General features: G+C 38.1%; 1 protein-coding gene across 2 annotated transcripts in view; it reads left to right on the top strand.

Moving 5' to 3' along the window:
- Positions 1 to 25314, top strand: part of RORA (RAR related orphan receptor A) — a 384558-nt gene that overhangs the window by 240026 nt on the left and 119218 nt on the right. For both annotated transcript variants that reach the window (XM_055807186.1, XM_055807204.1), the window contains exon 2: positions 24188 to 24217. In XM_055807186.1, the coding sequence (XP_055663161.1) occupies positions 24188 to 24217 (30 nt within the window). The remainder of the gene's footprint in view (positions 1 to 24187; positions 24218 to 25314) is intronic.

A 25314-nucleotide genomic window follows, 5' to 3' on the forward strand; every position in this document is an offset into this window, starting at 1 on the left:
AGGTTTGAATAAACTCACATTTCGAGCATGCAGGAAGAGCAAAGTCTGCTTTTTACTTAGCCGATAACTGGTCATAACCTTACTGTGCAAACCTGAACACATAAACAAGGAAAGCACAATGTGCTCTGTTTAGAACTTACCCTGTTTGTAACCAGTAAACTCCAATATTGGTAATTACTTGTCTGCACTTGGGGTTTGCATGAGACTTGTTGAATTGGGCCAGTCAGGGTTCCCATCTTTGCAGACACTACCCCTTCCTCTCTCTGATCTGTTGAACAAAAGCATCGTGTGCATATCTTTCACTTCTGTCTCTTTGCAGGGCTAAAAAGATAACACTTAATATCATAAAGTTTTCTCTATAGGATGATTAGCATTTTAATGCTTATGGAAAGGTCATTGTTTTTCGCTCTGCTGGTAGTGCAAGTGAACTGAATTGCACTAGTTCTCAAGGCATTCCAAGTGGGGTATTACAGCTGATGAGAGTTTTGTAAACAAATGAAATATTTAGACTGTCTTCACAACAGAGACTATATTAAGACTTTCACTGAAACATTTTGATGCAGTCTTTGTATAAAGGCAGTTTCTGTTGTGTATGTATGCAGGTGTTTTGCCAAACAGATTCAGTTAAATGGTCACACAGGTGGCATTTTAGCACAGTGGTGCTAATATGGTGGTGTTAAAACAGATTCATTAGCATTGGTAGAGAATATAGTGAATCATATAGAACTTTTAGTGAGAGTTTTATACTCTGCATTAGTTCAAGTGAAACATTGGTCAACAATTCCCTTCCCCCTTGTCATTTTCAAAAGTGAGACTCAAAAGGAGTTAAATGTGAACACACAGTTAAGTAACAGTAAAGATGTTTGATCACTTTATCGTCTTCTGCAGTGCTTGCTTTAACAAAGCAAGTATGAATGTTGGCATGGAATTGAGAGTGCAGCACATCACGGATACCTGGAGCTGAGCTATGTGATGAAAGTGGGAAGTGACTCTTTGTTTTCTGAAGTAGGGTTACTGTTGTGTTCCATGTTTTTCAGTGATGATGGTGTCTGTATGCTTTCAGTTGCTGGTAGAGAAAAATATCGAGCCGATACTAGCAAAACCATGTATTATAGACATAATGGTGGGGGCAGAAGAGGAGAAATCAAAATCCTGTTAAAAATCAGGGGTTGTTTTGTCTGTTCAGAGCATTAGATGCAAGAATGTATTGTCGCTCCCTATTCTGTGTCAAGGTGTTCATATACTAACAAGTGTGAAGGAGCTCATATAAGCTCATCTGAAGAAAACCAACCAGCAACAAACAGCTCTTAAAAATTTTCTTTACAAAGGTAGTATTAGGTGAGATGTTAGTGTTGAATGGTTCTGAAGAAAGCTATCCTAGCCAAAGATAGGAATGGCACACAGTTATTTTTCTGTGTGGAAAAAGATACAGATGATATTTTAGGGAAGATGTCAGAAATTAAAATTAATACTCTTTCGAATGAGAATAGGTGCATGTTACTGTTTATTTGAGATTTGATATATTTTTTTGAGAAAGAAATTGGTCCCGTCCCGTACTCCCCCCAAGCTTTTATGCCGATAGAATATCTATCTCATTGCTCTAAGAATGACAAAACACATTTGGTGTAAGTCATTGGATGCCACCCTTAAAACATACTTGGGTGTGTCTACTCATTTTGAAGTGTTTTAGAATGAAAAGACCAGTTTTTCAGGCTGTCAAACCTGGAAGCCTAGGTAGGAAAGCTGCTGGGAAGTTTTCCAGTGCTACATTTCAGCAGAGATCTGGGAAGTGCTGAAAAGTAGTAGCTTGGCAATGGCACTGGTAGACTATAAAACCTCTGTTGGCACTTCACAGTTAGAGATGGTTGAACTACAAAATTCTGGATTGCTGTTTACCTACAGTCCAAGTTTAGTTCCATCGCTCTTCCTATTCTCTCCCTGGCTCGGTCTCAAAATGATGTGGTACGTTTGGTTGGTTGGCATTATGTTTTTGAAACTGAAAGAAGGAAAAGGAACAAAATGTGTGTTGTTCCTGGAATACACCAGCAACTTGCTTTCAAGATGAAACAGCTGTGTGTGCAGAGCTCACAGCTTGTGTTTCTTGGGACTGGGATGCCCTTGCCTTGCTTTATTGGATTCTCTCCTTGATTCCAAAATAAGTGATGGCCAATTTCTGTTTTTCCAACTTACAAAAAAACACCTACAGCAAAAGAGCAAGAAAAAGGAAATATGGAAACAAAAGCATTACTTAAATTCTGCATTTTTAGTGGAACAAACAGGGAAAACAGTGGATATTTCTATCCGTTAAAGACTTTCTTTTTATTCTCTGTTAACCAGAACCCTAGGTTTTATTTTCTTGCAGGATTGTGAATAGATAGAGGCTTTTTTTGGTTTCAAATACAGCTACATGTTATCATGCAAATCTGACAGAATTAAAGGTTAGGTCTAGACTATGCATATGCTGTCTTTGTTAGCCAAGGCTGACTGTGGGTTTAAGTCTGCCACGTGGATTACATCCACAATGCCTGGAAAAGGGATGAGAGTGGGGGGCTACGTTCCAACTGGTCGTGTTCTGTGGCTGAATTTTTGGGTTTAGCAAGCGAGATAACTGAATCAAGACTGAACAGGAGTGTTTGGTAGTGTGGGTGATTGAGGGGCTAACTTGACAATACATTGAGCTGTCTGCTGAGGCAGTGCTGCAAGCTGATTCTGCCTTTCTGCACTGTGTTCTAAGGCCTGATACCCTCTGAGTCAGCTGATGTCTTGCCAGCCCCCAATTCAGTAAGAGGTTAGCCTGTTGCTGTTCTTTGAGAAAATGCTCACAAACAAAATTAATTAAACCATTTTGACAAGTTTGGAGGTTTGGTTTAGTTTTTTGAGTCTGTGGGATTTGGTTTGGTTTGTGGGGTTTTCTATGTCTGTCTGTGGGGGGTTTCTCTTTCACTTGAAACATTTAAAACCCTGTGATCTGGACTTGAAGAGAGTTGTGAAAATGCAATGGTGATTGGCCTATATTCCTTAAAATCTGTACTTTTAACTCCTTTCCTAATGTGCTGGTATAACCCAAACATTTTTCTTGCTTTCTAGTTTGTTATTAAATAAACAACATGCAGCGGAGCTTTACGAGGCTTGAGGAGTATTGGGAAGGAACACATACATAGTCGTTTGTCTTTGAAGACATAGTTCAAAAGGAAGATCAACATTTCACAGGAAAACAAGTCCCTCCCCATGTCTTATCTTCAGTAATCTGTGCAGAGGGCAGGCTAGGCCCAGAGTTTCCTTGTGGCCTGTACTGTCACTGCCGATTTTCCAGGGGTTCTGCAGCAGAGGAGCTAAGTTACAGCTTGGAAGGGAGATGAGGATCAAGGTTTCAAAAGGCTGAAGTCAGCTGCTTGTTGTGCATCTAAAAGGAAGGATTTAACATATGCCAGGACTGAAAATGAGTACCAAGTGTCCCTTTTGGCAGGGACACTGCAGAGCGTGCTTTTGAAAAGAAAAAACTTTCTCGGGGGGGAAGTGGTATTTCCTGTTGTTGGTACCTGTCTTCATGGTTCAGTCTCAGAATCTGAAAGATAGTCCGATTCCAGCACGCTTTGCTTGACCAACACGCGCAGATAATGTTTCTGATACCTGGGCTGTTTGCAGCCTTATCAAAACAACCAAAAAAAAGTCATAATCGCTCTGTTTGTCGGTGTACTTGTCACTTACACTATAGTTAGGACCAGGAAGGTGTTAACTTGACACGAAATGGGAAAAAATATTGTATAAAAGACAATTTTCCCCAAATTGAAACTCAGAAAAGATAAGGAACGCTGCTTAAAACAGAAACCACAAAAGCTGGGAAATTACAAATTACAGTTATTAGTCATTCTTTACTGGCAAGAGGAGGCAATAAAAAACCCCACATGTTCAAATATGGTGTGGCAAATAAAGTGACTTTTCTTAATAGAAGAGGCAGTAATGCTAGGATCTGTTCATCTCGAAAATGTTGTATACAATGAGCAGACAGCAGTGGACAGCCATTTTGAGAAGGTTTTGGCATGGACAAAATTCTTCTATTCCTTTGGTAATAATTTGTTATTACTGTATCTGTAGAGTTGCTGTCCCCTGAATTTGCTCTGGCTACACCCTGGGTATGAGAAGTGATCTTTCTTTGTGGCTTTCAAATACTCTAGACTTTAATTATGATAACATTGTTACCCACAAGAAAAAGTTGGGCAAATCTTGAGGTCTTCCCAATTTAACAGAAGATGAGACATTTTAGCAAGAAGATTTGCTTATATTCTGGATATGATGAGGAATAGCACCCCCCTGAAAGAGACTAAGTTCTGTACTGTTTAAACAATTTTTTTAGAAATTATTAAAAGCCTTGATAAGCAGAATGGTCTCTTTTTGGTGTATGGAAACATTCCAGTCTGAAAGAAAGGTAGGAATCTCTTATTTTTTTTGCTAGATGGAATCTCTTAACAAGCTGATTTTTCAGAGGGTTTTGGTTGTTGGGTTTTTTTTGGGGGGTTGTGCACCAAAGAGCATGAAAGCCATGTTTAAAAATTTAAAACCTTGATATGTTCCGGTTCTGTGGAGCAGTAGAAGGAAGAAGCTTTTTACAGTGCTATAATTCCCTATCCAGCAGCTCTTTAAATTAAGATGTTTATGACAGCTGTTTGTACTTAATGGAATGCACATAGACTTGGTCATTAATTATTGCTTTTTTTTCCAGTTATTAATTGTATTCAGTGGGTCAGGTGGTTATGAAACTGCTGCTGTCAGTGTAGTAAATGCACTTTAACTTAAAAAAAAAAAAGTAACCTTTTCCCCTCCCTGCTTCTTTCCAGTGGCTGAGAATTTTGTATGAAAAGTATTCAACAGTGAGTTATGGAGCTTTTTTTGTAATGCAGTCATTTAACAGCTTCAAGTTGGCAGTGATCCCATCCACCTTAATGTTCTTCACAGTTTGCAAGCAGTCAGCCGAGAGCAAGAGTGCGCTAGGACTAATAGACTCTAGTGTTTGAACTATGGCATTTGCGTTTAGCTTCCAGAACCGGTCTTAAGTGCCTAATAAAACCCTACAGCTTTGGTTTCATTAATTAGAGAGTCCCTTTTACTGATTTGTGGAAAACATTGGCCAACATGTTCTTTCAGCTCAGTAAATATTTATACAACTTATGTATGATTTTTAGTAATGAATACTGCTCATTTTCAGTGCATCCAAAAGAGGCTCTTTCCACAAATTAACAAATTCCTTGTCTGACCCCTGCTGAGCATGGCAATTCAGGTTAAGAAAAGGTAAATTTAAATCTTGTTAGGTTATGAAGGGTTGTGGGTTTTTTTCTGAACTCTGCTTTGCTATATCGTTTTTCGTCATATTTGCCAGGACTTTGAGTAGAAAATGGAAAAGTAAAAAAAAATCAACAACAGTGGATAGCAATTCCTAATTTAAACCAAATGGATGATATTATTGCTGAATAACTGTCAGATAACACGTGATGTTGTGCTGTGATGATATTAGTTAGGAACCTATCAGGATATATTTGTATGAGCTTTCTGGGATGTATTAGCACCCTTCAAGCTTAATCCTACTTATCCTCACCCATAGGATCCCTGTGAGGCAATATTATCCCTGTAACACTGATGGGGAACAGAGATTGAATGCCTGGCTCAAGGACACATTCAAAATCCTTGCCTTAGATGTGGTGACAATATTTCCCATCTGTATGGAAAAATACATGTCCAGCTATTTACACATACACATTTAGGTGCATATGCATATTTCCTGTGTGCACAAATGGAAGTGGGCACTGAAGCATTGAATTCCTTTATGGAAACATAGAAGATGCTTGGAGAATTTCTCCTGTGTTTTTAATTAGTTGTTAGTGGATTCTTTCAAGATTCCACCAAATTCCTTTTTTTCTTCCTTTTGTTGTCCTCCTGTGTCCTTTTCTTAACTTTTGATTCAAATATTGCTCTTGGTTGCATTTATGCAGTGCTACTGATGTTACAAAGTAATGTATTATTTTTATGTGAAGTGTCTTAGGCATTAGTTTTCCTAGGTTTCTCATTCCTTAAAGTATGTGGTTTGGAGAAAGAAGAAAACAAAAATGTATTAGTCGTTTAAGGACTGATGGAAAACTGAGTGCACATCTTCGTGGGGATACTTGGTTTGGCATAAGTATTTGGATCACAAGAGAATGCTAAACTGTCTAGTTTTCAGCATTGTGGTGAGAGCTCACTGTATTCATGTCTCTTTAAAAGTCAATTCTAAGGTAACAAACTCATGTTTTAGACTGTAGAACACATAACGTGTTTGGAGACATCCCATCATTTTTTAATGCATACAATAATCTTCATATAACTCTAATGAGCATGAGTAATGTTTCTTCATAGTTTTCTAGGTTTTAGTACACATTTATTATGTGTATTAACTAGTAGAGACATTTACCCACAGGTGTTGGTTACAGGCAGGCTGTATTATCTCAAAAGTGAGCATAACCCATGCTGTCTGGCTTAAGGCACAAGCCACATTACATAGTTCTTGCCCAGCAGGTCAGTGTATGGTATTCCATCCCATACTGGTCATGTTGAAGTTAATGGGAGTTTTGTTTGCACGTGGAGTGTGTGGTGACCCCATAGAACCATGGAATGCCTCGACTGTAAAGTCCTCTTTGAAAGCAATAAAAAAAAAAAAAAAAAAAAAAAAGCCAAAACCCACCACAACAACAAACAAAAAACCCCCACCTGTTTCATTAGTTGGTGCCAAATCTGACAGCAGACAAGTTTAAAAGAGGGAGGAATGCTAGACTAGTTGTAGAAAGTATGCACAGTAGTGGCAACTTAAATTTTCTCAAAAGCAAACAAAACAGAAGGTGAATCTTCAACTATTATCAATCAGTACAGAGCATTCATACTTTCTATCTGCATGGAACTGTATTCCCTAAATATCAAATTATAGGAACTCTAGGCACCTTGAATTAGATGCCTAAAGTTAAAATAAGTTACAATTCCCTTCTTTATGTGCCAAGGCAGTGCTGTAGCAGCTCTGGATTAGTTGATGCAGATGAGCATGGCTGATTTCCATGCTGTGGAGATCAGATCCAGTCTGGGAATTGGCAGTGCTCAGCTACCTCAGCTGATGACCCAGCGAGAGCTCCTAGGGGATCCTCCTGCTTGAGTATCTGGCTGTGATTTCTCAGTCCTTCCCATGATCTCCAGCTAAGGATCACATTTCAGCCGATCTGACTTTTGTGATTTAGTTGCTAAATTGTCTGTATTCTGCAAAGGATCGTAAATCCACCTGTAAAGACGATCATCTGTAATTTCAGATTTTTAAAATGGAAAGCTTTGTTCTTAGATGACATTCATTCTTTATTCTTTTTAAGGAATAATTCTGTGGGTATTACTGCTGTCTAGGGATAATTATGTAGATGTGTGGTGTGCAAATTTAGTAATAAATTCAATGCAAAAAGCATAATCTTAGACAAAAAGTTGACATATTATTCTGTATCATATTCAAGAGGAGCAGCTTTGTTGAAATTAACTGCTGTTAGGCAATATCTTAGATAAACTCAGTGTTTTACTGCAGGGCATCTGAGAAATCTTCTGAGGCAGATGTCATTTTCTTACCAGTTTTTCACTTGTATACCAAATAGCTCCATTCACAGCTTTTGTTGACTGTAGTTGGCAGCCGCCTTCGCCCTTTCGGCAGAGACCAATACTTCACTGCTTAAAATGTAGGAAGTCATTTAAGCACTTCAAATATTTGGATGGGAGTTTTCTTCAAATAGGTGAGACAGCTTGTGTGTTAAAAGTTTTCTTGATGAATGAGCCTGAAGAGCTAAGCTCCCTCTCACACACGAGCCCCCCCACCCCCACTTTAGATCTGGTTCATCCTCCTGTGACAGAAAGAGTAGTGGCAGAGGAGACATTTGCCCAGCTGCAGCTTGTTGGATTAAAGAGAACCCTTTGGTATCGAGTGTTGTCAATGCAGCAGCTTTTGCGAGCACTAAATTTACTTATAAAAAATTATTTTTTTAATTGCCCCGGGACAAACCCTTGCATGTCATGCTTTTGCCTGAAGAAAGTTTTTTATATGGAAATACTTTTTTCTTTTTTTTTTTTTTTTTAAGATGGTATAGAGGATGTCTAGAGTTTGTCAAGCCAACTGATCCTCCAGGGAATGTGCTGACTTTCAGTATGTATGGAGGATTTTTAAAGCAGCTGAGCAAAATCCTTTCTCAGATAAGATGCTTTCTATTTTGCTAGTTAAGAGCATCCTCAAATCGAAATAGCTCAAACATAATCAAATCTCCCTTCCTCAATCCTTTGCCTTCTCCTCCCAACCCCCTACACAAGCCATCCCCAAAAGGATAATCCTGGCAGTGATGTCATTAGAATGAATTTACAGACCAGTGCTCAATTTTCTTGTCTTGAGCTTCAATTGCTAATGCTGTATATTTGAGCTGTGTATGTAAAGGAGCCAGGTTATGCCTTTTTCCCACCCTTGTTTAATTTCCCTGGAGCCCTGAGAATAACTAATGTGGGATTATTTGGATATTTTCATACCTTTATATCCCATGCTCCCCCCCCCCCCCCCCCCTGCTGCACAGCTCCATATTGCTTCCAAGTGTTTGTAAAAGCTCTTGCTGTATTCTTGAGGGAACCATTGTCTTTAGGGAGCAGAAAGTTTAAGGAAAGAATTTTGAACACGTTTAGAGATAGTTGCAGTTTCTGGTAGGTGTTGTGGATGGTGATATAATGTACAGAACAGACTGAAAAATCATTTGTTTTAACCAAATTTCTGTTTTCCAAAAATAAAATTTTTTCGTTGTGGTGATGCTCAGTTATTTTTAATCTCCAGAGAATATTTTTAGTAGTTAGCACCAATGAATAAAGTTGATCCAAACTTATATTGGGAATCAGGATCCATCTTAAAAAAATTATCAAGTGAACTGACTAGGCAAAGAGAGGAAGAAACAGGCTGAATTTACCTATTTTGTTGGTAGGATATTGTAATACATAGAAATTATGTGAATTTTGCACAGTCATTGGAGGAATTGATGGCAAAACCAGAACACAAGTACAGGTTCCTCAAGTCTAAGTGCATACTGTTGAGATCTTAACCACACAACTTCAGCCTGGCAGGTTCAACCATGCTGTGTCAATCACACCAGCTCACTGAAGTCGTAGAAACAGGGCTCTTTCCACAGGCTTACATATAAGAAACGAGATACATGACACTGATAGCTTCCCTGAGTTCAGTGCACAGAGGAGAAAAAAGGGATAAAGTCAGCCTGAAATGAGTTGGAAGCAGGATTTTTGCTTGGGGCTTATATCTAAAATTAACTTTTTTTTTCTGTGCCAAGTTGATGTACATATTGAAAGTGGTAAACACTTGTTTGAAGTATTCTGCTGCATTTCAAGTTTAATGTACAATAAACAAGAAAACTTTCAGATCTGAAAGAACAAATGGACAAGACTAACCCAGCTGGGATGATCTGAGAGTTGGTAGGCAGTAGGCTGATTTGCAAATCACGTTGCATGAATCCGGGTGAAGCCCATGTGCATTGCAGTAGGAGGTTTTGGAATGGTGCATGCACCACACAGATTTACTGTTGTACGCTGTAAACATGAACACACGTTTGCCTACTAACTACTAACAGAGCTGCCAGAAGACGGGAGTAACAAGTGCAGAGTCCCAACTGTACTTTTCAGGTGATTATAGCTGTGGTGTGATCACTGGCTTTGTGTACAGTACACATATCTACGCGGTATCTTAGGACACTTCTTAACATGACATGATCTCTCCTGCCCTTCTTTATCCCAGCAGGTGTTTTCCTACTTTGGAACAGAGCTTTTAAGGGGACACTCTTTTGATCTCCTAGTGGAAGATCTTTCCTACTTAATGGAAAAGTGTACTGAGGCCCAAGATCATGAAAAACATATTAACCTTGCCATACAATGACAGGCATGCCAGATGCCTTAATGTAAGTGAAAAATACATTGGGGGATATCTGTGCTCTATAATTGAATACTGAAAGCAAACAAAACCTTATCTGACAATAATAAAAAGGCCTTTGTGCTACAAAGAAACTTCGTCACTTTTGGGGCATTGATTCAGCATGTCCTTTTTTACTTATTTTCCTAAGATGGTAAATACCACTTTTTAATATATGTTCTAAAAAACAAGTGGACTCCATTCTGTTTTCTGTCTTTATAATAAAAACACTTATGAGATACCTCAATGACACTAAATAGAAAATCTAAAATATACTTTAGGTCAAGGGGATATTAACACCTTATTCTATTTCTTAAAACATACAAATATATTATGAGCTGCATTTGAATTCTGGAACATAATCACCTCTTTAAAGAATTTTAGCTTTTCCACCAGTCCCTGAGTACAGGGATCTGCTGCGATTTTGACTAGTGTGCATCACCAACCATCACAGCAGTGCAGTGAGCGCTACAAAAGAGCTGTCATCCGAAACAGTGAAAGCAGAAACATGGTCTTTAATATGAAGCAGGAAAGAAAAACCTTGAAAAGTGAGTGTCCAACCAAATTTGGGGTGTAATTGTGCTAGATGAATGCAGTGAGATGAAAAATAAATTTCACTAATTTAGATTTGTAGCACATACGAGACAAGACAATCAGGCCCCGTCTTCAGTACAAAACACATAATGTTATGGATTTTTTTAACTGAGATCTGATTAAATGTATTAATTCTGATTTCTTTAAACAAAAATTACCTGATAGGGATTCAACATTTTTTTCTGTACATGAACGTTTTAAATGAGGAAAGGGTAGGCTGCCCTTTTTGACAGACCTTGAGGAAGGTCATAGTTTTCCTTTATTGTTTATAACTGGCACTGAAAGAGCAAGGTGAATGAAACAGATTTTTTTATCACTTCTATTGTGCTGTAGTATTAAATAACTGTTAAAAAGGGGCAACAAGTGCAGTATTCACAAGCTAGCTAAGAGGGAATTAGAAATTTGTCAAACTCCTGTCAAGAAATGTAGTTCACATCAGGAGCAACCAGTTTATTAATTTTGCTGGAGTTGACAGACTTTTCTCCAGAGTGTTCTCCCCTTTCCTGAAATAAGTTTAGTGATTTAAACTCAACTCTCCAGGGGTCTTGGCACTGAAGGAGTCTGAAGTGTTGAAGTGCTACTTGTGCTATATTCAAGTCTCAAATTTTGCATGAACTTCTAGCACAAATCCTTCCCTCTCCCTATTTTCCCCTCATTCATTGAAACTGATGAAGACAACATAATAGAATCTTACTTCTTTTCCTCGGGAGAGCAAAGCAATGAAAAGTTGAGATTCAACCTCAGTATGTTTTGAAATAAAAAAAAAAGAAAAGGTTACCCTGATAGGAGACTGCTTGAAAAAAGTATTATTTTTGCAACAGTCAGTCTCAGAAGAATACTGAAAGACAAATGTTCAAGCACATTGCAGCTAAAGTATTCAGTTGGGATAGATGAAGTAATGTGTAAGGAATCGTTTTTTCTGGATCAAAAGTGTTACTGTATAAATGCTTTGCAGAACAACTGAGCAAAAAAAAAAAATGGTCCTTGTTACAAATATTGATGGCCTTTCAATTAAACTTAAAATAATCCTCCAGTTATATTAAGAACCTGTTATCCAAAGTCGGCTTCATTTAATGCACAATGGGCTGAACTCATCCAAGGTGTTAAGTAGATGAAAGTCATTGGGGTGAACCAATAAATTCAGTCAGCCTAAAAATTTCCTTAGTGATTTTGAAAGGGCTTGCATCTCAGAGATATAACTACCTTATGAGACAGCTGTCATTTAAAATCCTGTAGAAATCTACAGAACAACACTGAATTCTCTGTAATTGGTGTGGACTTATCTATTCAATACTACAGGACGATTTGAAAAACCTTTAGGAAACATACATTTTCTGTGTATTCACGATGAAATCTTAGCACATATACATATAATAATGTAACCGTAGTGTGTTATGGTCTGAACTACTTTTAGCATGGAGGCCCAAATTGCATTTCTAAAATATATGTGGGTTACAGTATGAGATGCAGCATTAAAATTCTGGTCCTCAGACACATTGTGCAGCTTATCATGGTAAAGTCATGAACTGATTGTGAAAGATGCAGTAAGAAAATCCATGCTTGGAGAGTCTTTGAGTTAAGATTGCTGCTATGAGCCAGGCAACCTGGTTTATAAATACATGACTTATAGTTACATAACAACTTAGTTTCTGGTTTTTTGTCTGTAAACTGCAGATAGTGCTTGGTTTTGAGGATATATGAGCACTAACTTGATCATATGAAGTACTGCAAAAAGGCCAACCCAGTAACACCAAGGGAAATGCAAAAAGAACCAATGGTAGAGTTGCCTGTTTTTTGGTGTGGGATAAATCTTAGCATTTTGATGTTTGCCTGAATGTACTTGTCATATTTTTTTGACTAAAGTCCTCATATCTTTGCAAACATTACAACTCTACCTATAGTCAGTCACAGAAGTTACTCGGTAAAGTGCAATTACTCAGGTTGGTTCTAAGTTAAGAGAAGGAATTGACCAAAAAAGAAGTGCTTGTAGCTTGCAAGTATATCACCTTGTATGATATTTCTGCCTGTTCTCAAAAGTTAACCTGGGCTTTATTGTGGCTATATTTGGGTTGGAGATCTCCCAGAGCGACTTGTATGTCAGAGCAAATGGGGTTGATAAATCACTTGATAGTGTCCTTCCCCTGCGCCATTTCTTCCAGCTCAGCAGAGAAGCCATATCTGTGTTGTATCAGTGGGGATTGTGCTAGTCAAAATGTTATCTTTCAGATAAAACATATAGCAAGTTCCAATTATTTTGTAACTTTCCCATATCTCTTTTCATCCCAACTTTACAACCTGACCAGCTTCTTTCCATTGCCATCAGACATGTACATTTGAATAGTCTGTGGATGTATCTGTTCCGTATTAGAAATGGCTGTCATCACAGAGTTGGCCAAGCAATATTTTAGGAGGACAGTAGGAAATGCTTAAAGGCACTGGATCGTGGTACAGGCAAAGCTTAGTAGGAAGGTGCTTTTTGCATTGGCATCTTTGTGATACTAACAGTAATCTTTGTCCGTTCTCCTCACTTTACCCAGCAGTTAAAACTTTATGAAGTTGAAATTTTGTTTCGACGTGGATTAAGAGCATACTTAATGCTGTAATACTGGGTTTCAGCGAGGACTTCTATTTGCCAGAAGTTGCCTGCCATATACAATTGCCACTGGCTTCAAGGGGCAAAAACAAGTAGCAGTTTTATTTGGCTATGCAAAAGAATTACTCTGAATACATGAATAAATCATAGGGTGTTATCTCTTTTACTGATGAGTGTACAAATTAAATGCCTCATAGAAAGGTGTTAGAAGAAATGTTAGATATATTTTTAATTAGGTAAATTTTGCTTATTTGAAGGAATTAATCTGTGAACCCTCTCTCCTTTTCATGGTTATTACTGAGAACCAGGCAGTTAAGTCTGATATTTGAATTGGTAATGAGTTTTTGAATTTTTGAAATGACAGCAGTCTTTGATGATCTCTCTATTTCAAGAGAAGTGAACATATTTGACTAAGACCAAAAGGAGGGAGAATACTTGGACGTTACTTACCAGCAGGGCATGTTGCAGCATACCTAATAACCAAGTATTTTGGATGCCATATTTTATTTAAGCTCTTGTGAAAAAGAGAGTAGATGCATAGATGTAGATTTGAAGCTTGTGAAGAACTGTTCCAAGACAGTTCAGTCCTTTTCACTTACATTTTGATTCTGGGTTAGTTTTAAAGAAAAAGTAATATATATGCAACATTTAAAACTGTACTCCTGTGAAAGTGTACTTCAGAACATGAAGCATTTGTTTCCTTTCACCTGAAGAATGCTTGAGGTTTGGTGTCAGAATGACACACAGAGCCTACCTGATGCTGACAAGTCCTTCCCATCTCTAGTAATGTGATATTTAGTGTTAATGCAATTGTTACGCTAAGTGGAAATCTGAATGATGGAAAGAAGTGATGTTGCAACTGCTGATACTTCTGCAAAAAGAAATACAAAGAAATGCTACATAACTGTATGAGACAGAACTGGACAAAGATACTTCCAGGCTGTGTACAGACATCTGAGAGTGATGACTTTTAATAGTTTTAATTAAGCTGGAACATAAGCTACAGAAAGGGCAGCTGGGTGAGAAGTGTGTAGCTAGTGTAGGAGACTGTTTCCCAGATGTAAATTTTGAAGTATCTTTATGTGGCATATTAATGCTATTTCAGGTAGATTCTGCCATATCAAAGGGGGTATGGTACGATATGCTACAGATGGCTTACTGCTCAACAGTTCTGTGATCGGTAAATATGTGTTACTTGTATTACTGAATGCTGGAGGCCTAAATCTGAAATGATGAATTTTGTAGGTGCAAACACTGTATGTAAAAGCAAGTAGCTTTGTTGTAATTGTTGTGGTTTATGAATACATACAGCTTCCAGAGTTTTATAATCATGTTCTGCTTATGGACAATTCATGAACACTTCCTTTCTGGTCACAGAAATATTGAGAGGATGTTGTCGGTTGTCTCCTGGAGCATCAGTGAAAGTGTAGAAGATAAAGGGATATATTCTTAAATAAAACAGTTTTTTTTTTTTTATTGAAAGATATTATAGGGTAGAATAAGGGAAAAAAATCTACATTTGTATCTTAAAATGTATTCTAAATAGAAACACATTATTTTCCCTTCCCTGATGTAAGAATGTTTATCAGATCACTTTAAATCATAATCCAGTGTGTTTAACTGCGCAGTATTCTTAAATAATGAATTCCTGTTGCACAAAACGTAAGTAACAAGAACTACAGCTACACATTTAATAATTGTTTGGGTTTGTTTCATTTTGGTTTGGTTTACTGAAGTAAAAGAGCTTTGGCAGCCTGTGTGAATGTGTTCACATAGTAGTTCTAGTTACCTGAAGGCAAGAACTGGGGCATTGAGGCTTCTTCTATCTCTCATCTTGAAGGACTGCCTCTAGGTGAGAACTGGTATCATCAGGACCACTGCAGCCTTGTGGTTGCTATCTCAGCCAGTATCTCGGCTCCTGGGCGCCTCTGTGAGAATTTCAGTTTTGCTCTAAGGACAGTTAGATTTCCATGCACCTGGAGAAATGACTGAAAGTGGTTGGCCTGAGTTAACGCACGGGAAGATAACTCCTACCCTCAATTTTTGGTTGCAGTTTGATAATTTTCTGGATTTTATGAAAATACCACAAACTCTTTGAGGCCCACCTGTGCTTTTAAATGTTGTCAGTAGTTTTGAACAAGGCAGTCTGAAAGGCTTGTGTAAGAATGGAGGGTGCAATGTTTAAGATGTTGCTTTGACGCTACCTCAAAAGTATTCTTGGGAAGAGGTGCCTGGTGTGGTAGGTCTGGGAGTGCAGCCATGTAGAATGTAGTTTTATGCTTCAAAATGGGGGATGAAAGCCATATTGCTACCTGTACGATAGTATGGGCTGTGGGGTGTCCAGCACATGTAAATGTGTGTGTGTGTGCACGCCAAACTTGCTGCTTTTACAAATGGTGCTGTTTGACAACTCCTAACATCAACAAGCAGGGATTTTGCAAAATTGGTGCTACTTATTTGATGGCTCACATCTGCTGGGGTATTTTCTTTGTCTAAGATGACACCAAGTAGAAAGTAGAACTGTAGTCAGTGGATCAAATGGTAGGGAGGGCCAGCTGTGAGGATCAGTTCCCCTCAGGGATCTACAAACGTTACAGAGCTTGTTGCCCGTGTATCTAGTGCAAGTTAAATGAATTGTTCCCATTAGTGTGCTGGTAGGATGCTCTGGTCTTTGAATGACACAGGGAAGAAGCAGTATAGTGCTTACAGTAAGTACTACAGTGCTTGCAGTGGTGTGTCTGCCGTACTCGTGGCAATGTTCTCTTGTCACTGTTAAAACTATGTGAAACGGTGACTTGCAGTAAGGCCCACAGTTTAAGTAAACATACAATTCAAAGAAAGTCTGTGACAGTTTTTAAGAAATGTTGGGTCTCCTTATACTTTGTAGTCTGAAAAAGAACTGTAGGGGCTTGCTTGGATTTATGCGACTTTGAACATTCAGCTGGATGCTGTCAATGTATATGTGTTGCTCTGCAAGACTATTTTGAAATCCTTACTTTGTGATCTGTTCAGTCAGTTGCGTAACTAATAGTCATTAAAACAAAGCTAATTCATGGTTTTCCTATAAAGGCTCCTGCTGGAAGTATACTCCTATATAGTTCGGAGCTATCTTTGACATTTACTGTGTGAAATACAGTACAGACGTGGGATGGGTGTTTAGCCTGCTTTCTGGCTGTATGTTCTGTGGCAACATTTATCACATAAGAACATAATGGCTATTTAATGAAGATTCTTCATTTTGTTTCTCCTGATCTAAGACACTGTTTATTTGTGAGGACAAAAGAAACATTAAAGCTCAGAGGGACCTTCAGTGAGGTTGTAAAAGAATGAAGTAGTGGTTAAAGCTCTTTATCTTTTATAATGAAGAGTTCTGTTTGAATGAATCTGGGAAAATTACAGTATTTAATCTGACATCAGAGAAAAAAAGTCGGCACTCTGTGCCAGCATTCACATTACCTAGTAACTATTTGTGTGTGTGAGATCCACACATAAAAAGATGAGACTCTTCAGCATCAAATGAGTATTAATCTAAGGTTTACCTACAGCTAGGAACAAATTGTTTACGGCAGGAGATGAAACAAGGAGTTGCATGTGATGAGTTGTCCAGAATGATATTAGGGGCAAAAGCTTTGCTCAATATTAATCACTAATGAGAAGTTAGTATTTTAATTTTGGGCTAACGTAAGTGCATCTATATTAGCAATAGTATCAGAATCTCAGCCTTAAACACAGACACTGGGATCTTGGATTTGGGTTTTAAATTCTTGTTTCTTTTGAAAAAGTTTTGGTATCAAAGGTTTGAAATCAGTTTGGGTCTGTGAAGAATTTTTGAGTTGGGAAAATTCTAGAAAGACCAGGGAATTCTTTTCACTGAGAATTGTACGGATGACATAACTCATGATACTGGTGTTTTCTCTCATGAATACGGTGTAATTTTGAAAGAAATAGTCATCTGTATGCACTTTTTCACAGGCACTACTATCATTTTAAGAGATATTGGGCAGGGGAGGCTGTCAGCTACTGAAAAATGGAATCATAAAATGCCTAGATGGTACAGCAAGTTACTCTTGGAATCAGGAAGCCAGTCTGCCTTGCAAGGGCTAAAAAGATCATCTATCTCAGTAAAATAAGGTCAGAACACTTTTTAAAAATCCTTGGGCTTTGGATCTGTTTGTCTCCTGTATCCTGCATCTGTATTTGAGTAGAAAGTAAAAAAATTCTGGTTTGGAAGATTTTATGTAGCTAGTTCTGATATAACCATATTATTCTAGGAGTAAGACTAAAGCAACACCTAAAAAATAAAGCTCTCAATAATTCTCTGATAGAGTTTAGGTATAAGAGCTGTGAATCTTAGGGGAGAGCAAGGCTGGTTTTTTTCAGTACTTAAGCATTTAGGACAGTCATGATTCTTGGGACTTTGGTATATGCCTATGAACTTGAGAACAAGAGTGATCCAGACCTGCTGAAAGCCCCTTGGTTTGCATCGTGAGCTCTTTCCTTTTTAGTAAAAGTTGTGAACGAGTCTGGGAAAAACTGGAATATTATATTAAAAAAAATTATGATCATCATGTTTGAAGTTGTTTTTTAATAAAAAAAAGTTTGGGTTTTTTTGGTTTGGGCGGTGGTTGGTTTTTTTTTTTTTCATAATTATGAAAAGCTTCCTTGTTCTTACATGCCTAGTGGATGTTGTCCTTGATCCTTGCTACTCTAGCACATAATTTATTTCTCTTTTGAGTGGACTATAAGCATTGCTGTCCATTCAAACTTTTGAAAGAAAATACTAAAATTACTTAGAGGACTTTCAGTAATGTGTGCTGATCATCATTAGCAGCTCTTCTGTCAATGACAAGGATACTGTTTTGCAACATCATTTTGTTTAGTTAAATTCACTTAAGTTGTGTTTACAGTACTTGAATGGCTGGTATTTTTATCTTGGTCACTGTAAACAATGGCCTACAAAGATCACAAAATTCTGTCAACTCAGAGATCCTTAGAGAGTTTAATATAAACCATTATTAAAGTTTTTAAAAGAATGAACTCCTTTCTGAATACACTCAGATCTATTATTCTGCTTTGGTAGGTTCTCTGCAAGTGCCCTAGTGTTACATATAATCTTCCACCTTAATTGCTAGCTTTGTGTAGTGACAGAGTAAAAAAAGAAATGGAGTGACAGGATGAAACACAGTGGGATCCAAGCTTTTAATACATTTTCTTTCTGATTTTACACAATACGTCAGGCAGGAGGCTTAGAGTTTAAAATTTTAACTGGTTTTTTCCCCAAGATTTCCAATCTATCATAAAATGACTAAGTTCCTGTCATGGTTTAACCCCAGCTAGCAACTAAGTACCACGCAACCACTCGTTAACTCACCCCTGCCACCGCCAGCAGGATGGGGAGGAGAATTGGGAAAAAGGTAAAACTCATGGGTTGAGATAGGAACAATTTAATAAATGAAATAAAATGTTGTTGTTGTTATTGTTGTAACAGTTGTATTGAAAAGGAGAGAGAAACAGAGAGGAATAAAACCCAAAGGGAAAAAAAACAAACAGCCAAGTGACGCACAGTGCAGTTGCTTACCCTGCGCTGACTGATGCCCAGCCGGTCACCCAGCAGCGATTGGCAGCCCCCAGACAGCCCCCCCAGTTTATATACTGAGGTGACGTTCTATGGTATGGAACAGCCCTTTGGCCAGTTCGAGTCAGCTGCCCTGGCTGTGCCCCCTCCCAGTGTCTTGTGCCCCTCTAGCCCTCTCACTGGCAGAGTCTGAGAAGCTGAAATGTCCTTGACTTCGTATAAACATTACCTAGCAACAACCAAAACCATCTGTGTCTTATCAACATTATTCTTACTAAATCCAAAACACAGCACTGCACCAGCTAGAAGAAGAAAATTTACTCTGCCCCAGCCAAAAGGAGGACAGTTTGAAAACATGCTAGAGCCTAAATGCTGGCTTGAGGGGAGAGTATAATGAAGTAAAATAAATAGATAGATAGTTATACACACCCACATGAGCAAAGCATCATATACGTATACCATCTACATAGATATGGTGTCATCAGACCGACGTGAATCACCTGATTTTGGCACAAAAGGCAAAGCAAAGAAAACACAATGGTGCTTAACAGAAATCCTGGTGATCAGTTACGAGCTTTGCCAGTGATGCATGTGTTTATCCATAGAAACTCCTAAGGAAGAGTTTTCTTTAAGATTTAAGAAAATTGCAGTCAAGAATATCCTCCTTTGATTTTTTGCAGAGTAATGTATTCTGCCAGACAGGGAACTTTTCCCTTATCTTTCTGTACATCAAAGTATGCTTTCCCCTTGAAATATGGGAAGTTGACAACTGTACAACAGCAGCAGGGATCTGGGTTCACAGAGTTTCATTATGCTTCTTTATTTGGATGGGCAACTGTGAGAAATAGCTTATGATGTATAAAATATCTGAGTCTCTTTTTGTACTTGAAGACATTGTTATCTCTATTTGAAGTTGGCTAGTGAAGGTCAGTCAGGCTAACCACTTGCAAAAGAATATCCTGTCGCTATTGGTAGATACTCTTTTCAAAGTTCATTGCATCCAGAAAGCTATTTTTGTAAATACCACCCATCATGGTAAATTACATATTGTTAGTGGGAGGGGGAAAGGGAATGGTGGATGCATTCTTTTCATTTTTAAAAAAACGCTGCTTGTTGCAAAGAGCATTGCATAGCAACAATGAAAAGTCTAAGAAGTTAATTTGTTTAAGATTTGGTGTTGATCAGGAATGTCAAATTGCACTGCTGAAGTGATAAGTTCTGTGATAACTGTAATACTGAAACTTTCACTCACTGATAACCATGGCAGTGATATATTGTGGTATTTTCATGACATTTCCTTTGCTTTACTTTGAAGTCTAGTTGGTTAAGTCAGGAAGTCTTTCTGTATTAGCAACACTGAAGTTAGGATTGTATCTTCCTCTCATTTTTATTTTTTTTTTATTTGTTAATTAAGTATGGAAAGCTGGCTGTTTAGGATAGTGCTAACAGTGGCAAGTGGTCACACATTAGTCTATCACATTTTGAAATGAAGCCCATTAAAAATGGGATTTTTACATTAAGTAACATTTTGAAGGGAATCAGTAGGTTCTTTGTGCTCCACTCATTAAATATAAATAAATCTTTGTCTTTCAGTGGTGTATTAGGTTTAGGTTTTATTATAATAGTGGCTGTGCATATCTATGTAAACTGATGGTCTAGTCCCAGAAATATTTACAAATGAGAGCAATCCCAGTTAATCATGCCTAATCTTGTGAATAACATTACTGATGTATGTTGGACTTGCAGAATTAGTTTCTCAAGAGATCCTGTTGATTTCGAAAGAATGATGAGTTGTCTGTGTACGTCTTCTAGGATACAGCTCAGAGGAAAGGCATTCAAACATATATGCAAGTGGGAGTTAGCACTAGTCCAAAGAAAGTCAAAGATCTTGTAACTCCCCCTTTTTACATTGAGCAGTTTTCAGACTGATTTTTTTGTTCCATAATACACTCATTTCTAGGAGCTTATTGTACTTCTCGAATGTTCTGAATAGCGGAGTCATTGGCTTCCTGCATTAAAACAAACTGATTGCAGTGATGTAGAAATGTGTTGCATACTTAATACTTACATTTAAAGCACTAGTCATAACCTATCTAACCTAAGTAACAGTTTGGATATGCTGATACATATTTTGCTTGGTTTTTCTAGTCACTTAGAGTTACTGGTGTGAGAAGGAAGGCCTCTTAAAAATTCACAACTCATTTTAATGCAAGTAAAGATTCCTGATTAATTTAAGTCTAATCCTGTTGAACTCACTGGCAACACTTATCCTTGTTCCACCAGATTGCAGTTAGTCACTGTGAAGCCACAGTTCAAAGCAAAATACTTCTTTTTCACTGCAACTACCAGTGTAATTATGAAGAAGATGCAAAAAAAGCATACCTCTGTTGTTTTAAAAGGTTATCTAAAAATATCTGCATAAAACAGCTAAAAGGCCTTACTAGATGGTAATTGTTAATTATTATGGAAACATGTGATTGGAAAAACCCACAACTCATCTCAAAAAAAAAAAAAATCAGGTAGAAAAATATAAGCACTAGTATTTCCATCACTGTTTCATGTATCAGGGGAAAGTAGGCCCTCAGTCAGCGAATACAGCTAAGTCTGTTTTGTGCTGTGGCAAATCCCATTGTGAAGAGGCTGTGAGTAATCAGAAGTGACAGCATAAGCACTTTCTGTTCAAAGTGATTTTACAGAAAGCATTATTTTCTGAGAGAAGTACACATATGGCTCCCATAATGCTGAAAGAGCACTGATGTATCCATTTATTAGCACTAGTGTTGGGAGAGAAGTTTTTGCAAATGGTGTTCATATTTAAGACCTTTCTCCCTGCATTTCCCATTCCGTAAAACACTCTTAAAATTGTGGGAGCTGGCCAGTTAGGCAAGGGTGGGGCAGGGACTTTGGCCAAGGGAACGCTAGGACAGGCCGTGATGATGAAGACTGTGTCAGGAGCTGTACATGTTGTTCAGTGGTCACTCAGAAAGTCAAACAGCAGCAAAATGGTCTTCCTTGGTGAAATAACAAATGTTCTAACGACCACTGTAATGTCAAATTCAAAGGGTAAGGCAGACCTTTAGAAAAAACCTAGAGAGAGGGGCGGTTTTGCTCTCTTACCAAAGAGGGCATAAGGTACCGTTCGTGCATTTTGACATAGATACTTCAGATCTCTCTGCTTCTTCTCACTCTGTCCCTCTTCTTGCCCTAAGCTATCGTTCCGATAACAGCACTCACCTCCTTGACACATGCAGCTGTCCTGTCCTGTGAGTCAGCCAGTAATGATTGGTCTGGAATGAAAATCCCAGAAAGCTGGCTCTTACAAAATATGAATTTAAAAGATGAATTTGCCCCCTGTAGTGGCTACTTATGTAACTAAAAGGTTTTATTTTCATAGAATCATAGAATGGTGTAGGTTGGAAGGGACTTTGAAAGTCATCTAGTCCCAATGCCCCGCCATGGGCAGGGACACCCCCCACCAGCCCAGGTTGCTCCAAGCCCCATCCAGCCTGGCCTTGAGCACTGCCAGGGATGGGGCACCCACAGCGGCTCTGATGGAACATGCCTGTTTCAGTGCCTTGCCGTCCTCGCAGTAAAGAATTTCTTCCCAATACCCAATCTGAATCTTCCCTCTTGCAGTTTAAAGCCATCACCCCTTGTCCTGTCACTACAGGCCCTTGTAAAAGCTTCCTTGTTGGGCCCTTTAGGCACTGAAAGGTGCTGTCAGGTCTCCCTGGAGCCTCCTCTTCTCCAGGCTGACCAACCCCAGCATCTTTCCTCAGCCTGTCCCCGCAGGAGAGGTGCTCCAGCCCTCTGACCATCTCCATGGCCCCCATTTTTGTTAGGCTTGTTTTCCTTTTGTTCTTATTGCTTACCCTGCGTCTAGGTTGGAGGTTACAACCCTAATTCCTAACACAAGGAATATGAAGGTTTGGCCAGGACCTTTCAGTTTAAGTCGGTACACATACGTAATCAAGTTCTGGTATTCTGGTATTTGTAAATTGCTTACCAGTGTGTCACACTTTAAAATTACTCAAAGGAACTGCTCAGAAGTGCTCTTCCTAGAGGCTGGAACCTCCCAGCTTTTCTTTTCAGGGAAAAGAAATGTTCCAGTGCTCACACTTGTAGAACTTGGTGGTTCAAAATCAAAAGGCCAATAGTAACACAAGTGCAATTAAAAAAAAAATCGTCATAACGTTTATGTTAAAATTGATAGCTACATATTTGGAGTTGGCATTGTGGATTTGTGTATTTACAAAAAACTTTAATAATCTGGAAACTGTTAGCTTTGGAAGTTAGTTCTAAATTTACAAATAAGATAGCTATATTTTTCTGAATTATTGTAACCTACTGCCTCCCTGGGATGTTTCACAATAATGAAGCCTGAAATAAAAGCCTTTTCTTTTCCATAGTAATTTGGTTTTGGAAGAGGTGGTTAAAGGAATAGGAGGGTAGCAAAGGAGATTCAGGTCTCTCCGTCTTTCATGAACAGTAAGCCAACAATTCCAATTCCAAAATTTCATTACAGGCCTTAATCACAAATGAAATGTTTCAAATACTTGTACCGCTTCCAGTAACCTCTTTCTCTTCTCATAAAATTCCCCCCAAGGAGAGTAAAGCTTAAATGCTGAGGGGTCTGAGTGCAGCACCATTTATCTACCAAAGTGGAGACAATATTGTTTGTACTCAAGCATGAATTCCGATGACATTTAACAGAGTTAATTTTATCTTTATTTGGTATTATGAATTTTGCCTCATTCTGTTCACTCTGTTGCTTTCTTTAAAATGCCTCTCAAATTTCACTGGCACTGGACCGTTGTTGGTGATTGCCGCCACATGCCTGTCTCGCATAAAAAACATCTTTATTACTTCAGAAAGTATATATTTAACAGTTTGCAGATATTTGCATCTGACTTGGAATTGTGGCAAGTAATACTCATATTGAGAGAGCTGTTCATTTGGTTTTAATGAGCATAAGCTACAGCTTGCAGTTAAGGAACTACTTGAATTTAATAACATAGCAAATAAATTGTTGTACTGCTCAAATCCATTCTGTCTGGGTAGTTTGATGTGCACTAGTTAATATGAGTGTGGGAAAAAAGGGGCCTTCTATAGTGTTGTCGGTGTCTTGTTTGCATCAGCTTCAGTTTTAAAACACCAGCGTGTTGATACACATTCCAGCAACAAAATTTAAGCAATACAGCAATACATGTTTGAACATTTATTGATGAGGTGTAAGGAAAGAATACACTCTTGAAGTCTGCATGCAAAGAAGAGAGATCCTCCCACATCTAACATACAAATCATTGCAATTTTCATTCCTTTTTTATAGTGGCTGTTGTGTGTCTGATATAAAATAGTTCAATGATGAAATACGTGTCAAAAGAATTTACTCGGTGGTCACTTTGCTAATGTTGGTATCATTTCTTCCCTGCAGGTATTTCTGTAACAAAGAAGACTCATACATGTAAGTAATATCTTTTGATTTGGCCTTCTTTTGCAAATGGAATTTGTGTTAGGCTGTGCTGTGGCGCTAAGATTATTAGGTGTCGGTCTGGTCTGAGAAGGCTCTGTTTTGCAAATTCTAGTGGGTTTTCTGCTTTAGAGCAGTTCCAGTCCTCGCCTGAAATGTCGTCTAAATGAATGTACAATGCATGTGTGTGTTTGTATACGTGCGTGTGCATTTGCATATGTGTTAAGTCAGAGAGCAGGAAAAGAGAGAATTCTTTATTCTTGGTTTATTTGAAGAAAGACAGAATTCCTTATTCTAATGTGTGTACCTTACAGCTAGCTGATAATTAACCTATCCAGGAAATACAGGTGAGGAGAATGGCTATATTTTTATGTCTGTTATATATACAGTATGATTCAAAGAAAAATAAATTATTTAATTTAACGTCTTCTGTCCCGTCCTATGCATTAATCTGAAAGGTAAATCGTTCTGTGCTTGTGCTTAAGGAGCTCTTGATGAAAACAAGGAGGTTGCTGTTTTGCTCTCAACCACATAAACAGTCCTCATAAATGGCAACCTTGGAAATGGATGTGGATGTGTGCATTTACTTAGGTATACATTTATTCTGAATCTTCTTCAAAGACATCATTATTGGGGATCAACTCTCATCTACTCTGCAGTGAGTTAAAAACACAATTCCAAGAAAATGGTACAATTTGTAGCTGAAGGAGATACACTGAGTTTCTTTGGATACTGTGGAGGTTTGGAAATCTGGTAGTGCAGGAATTTTATTTGCCCAAGATCTGAAAGGAGTAGGCTAAAGCTGAGGCTATTAGTCTCATGAAAACCTTCTACCAAAACAGGTGGTAGGCTGCACAAAATTGACAAAGATATATGTATTTTAGCAGGGTTATGCATTTGAAGTATGTTCACCGCAGCTTCTAGGGTTAAAGTGGTGTCTTGAAGTGTCTTATGTTAATTGCATTCTTACTTCATTCCTGGTTTAAAAATATTCATGTAATGAAAAATCTTACTTGAGATTATGAATTCTCACCGTAGAGTTACAGAATACAGTTGCTTGATTTAAGAATTTCAAATGAGAAACTGACTTG

Source organism: Falco peregrinus, chromosome 1 (assembly GCF_023634155.1).
Source record: "Falco peregrinus isolate bFalPer1 chromosome 1, bFalPer1.pri, whole genome shotgun sequence".
Classification (NCBI taxonomy): Eukaryota; Metazoa; Chordata; class Aves; order Falconiformes; family Falconidae; genus Falco; species Falco peregrinus.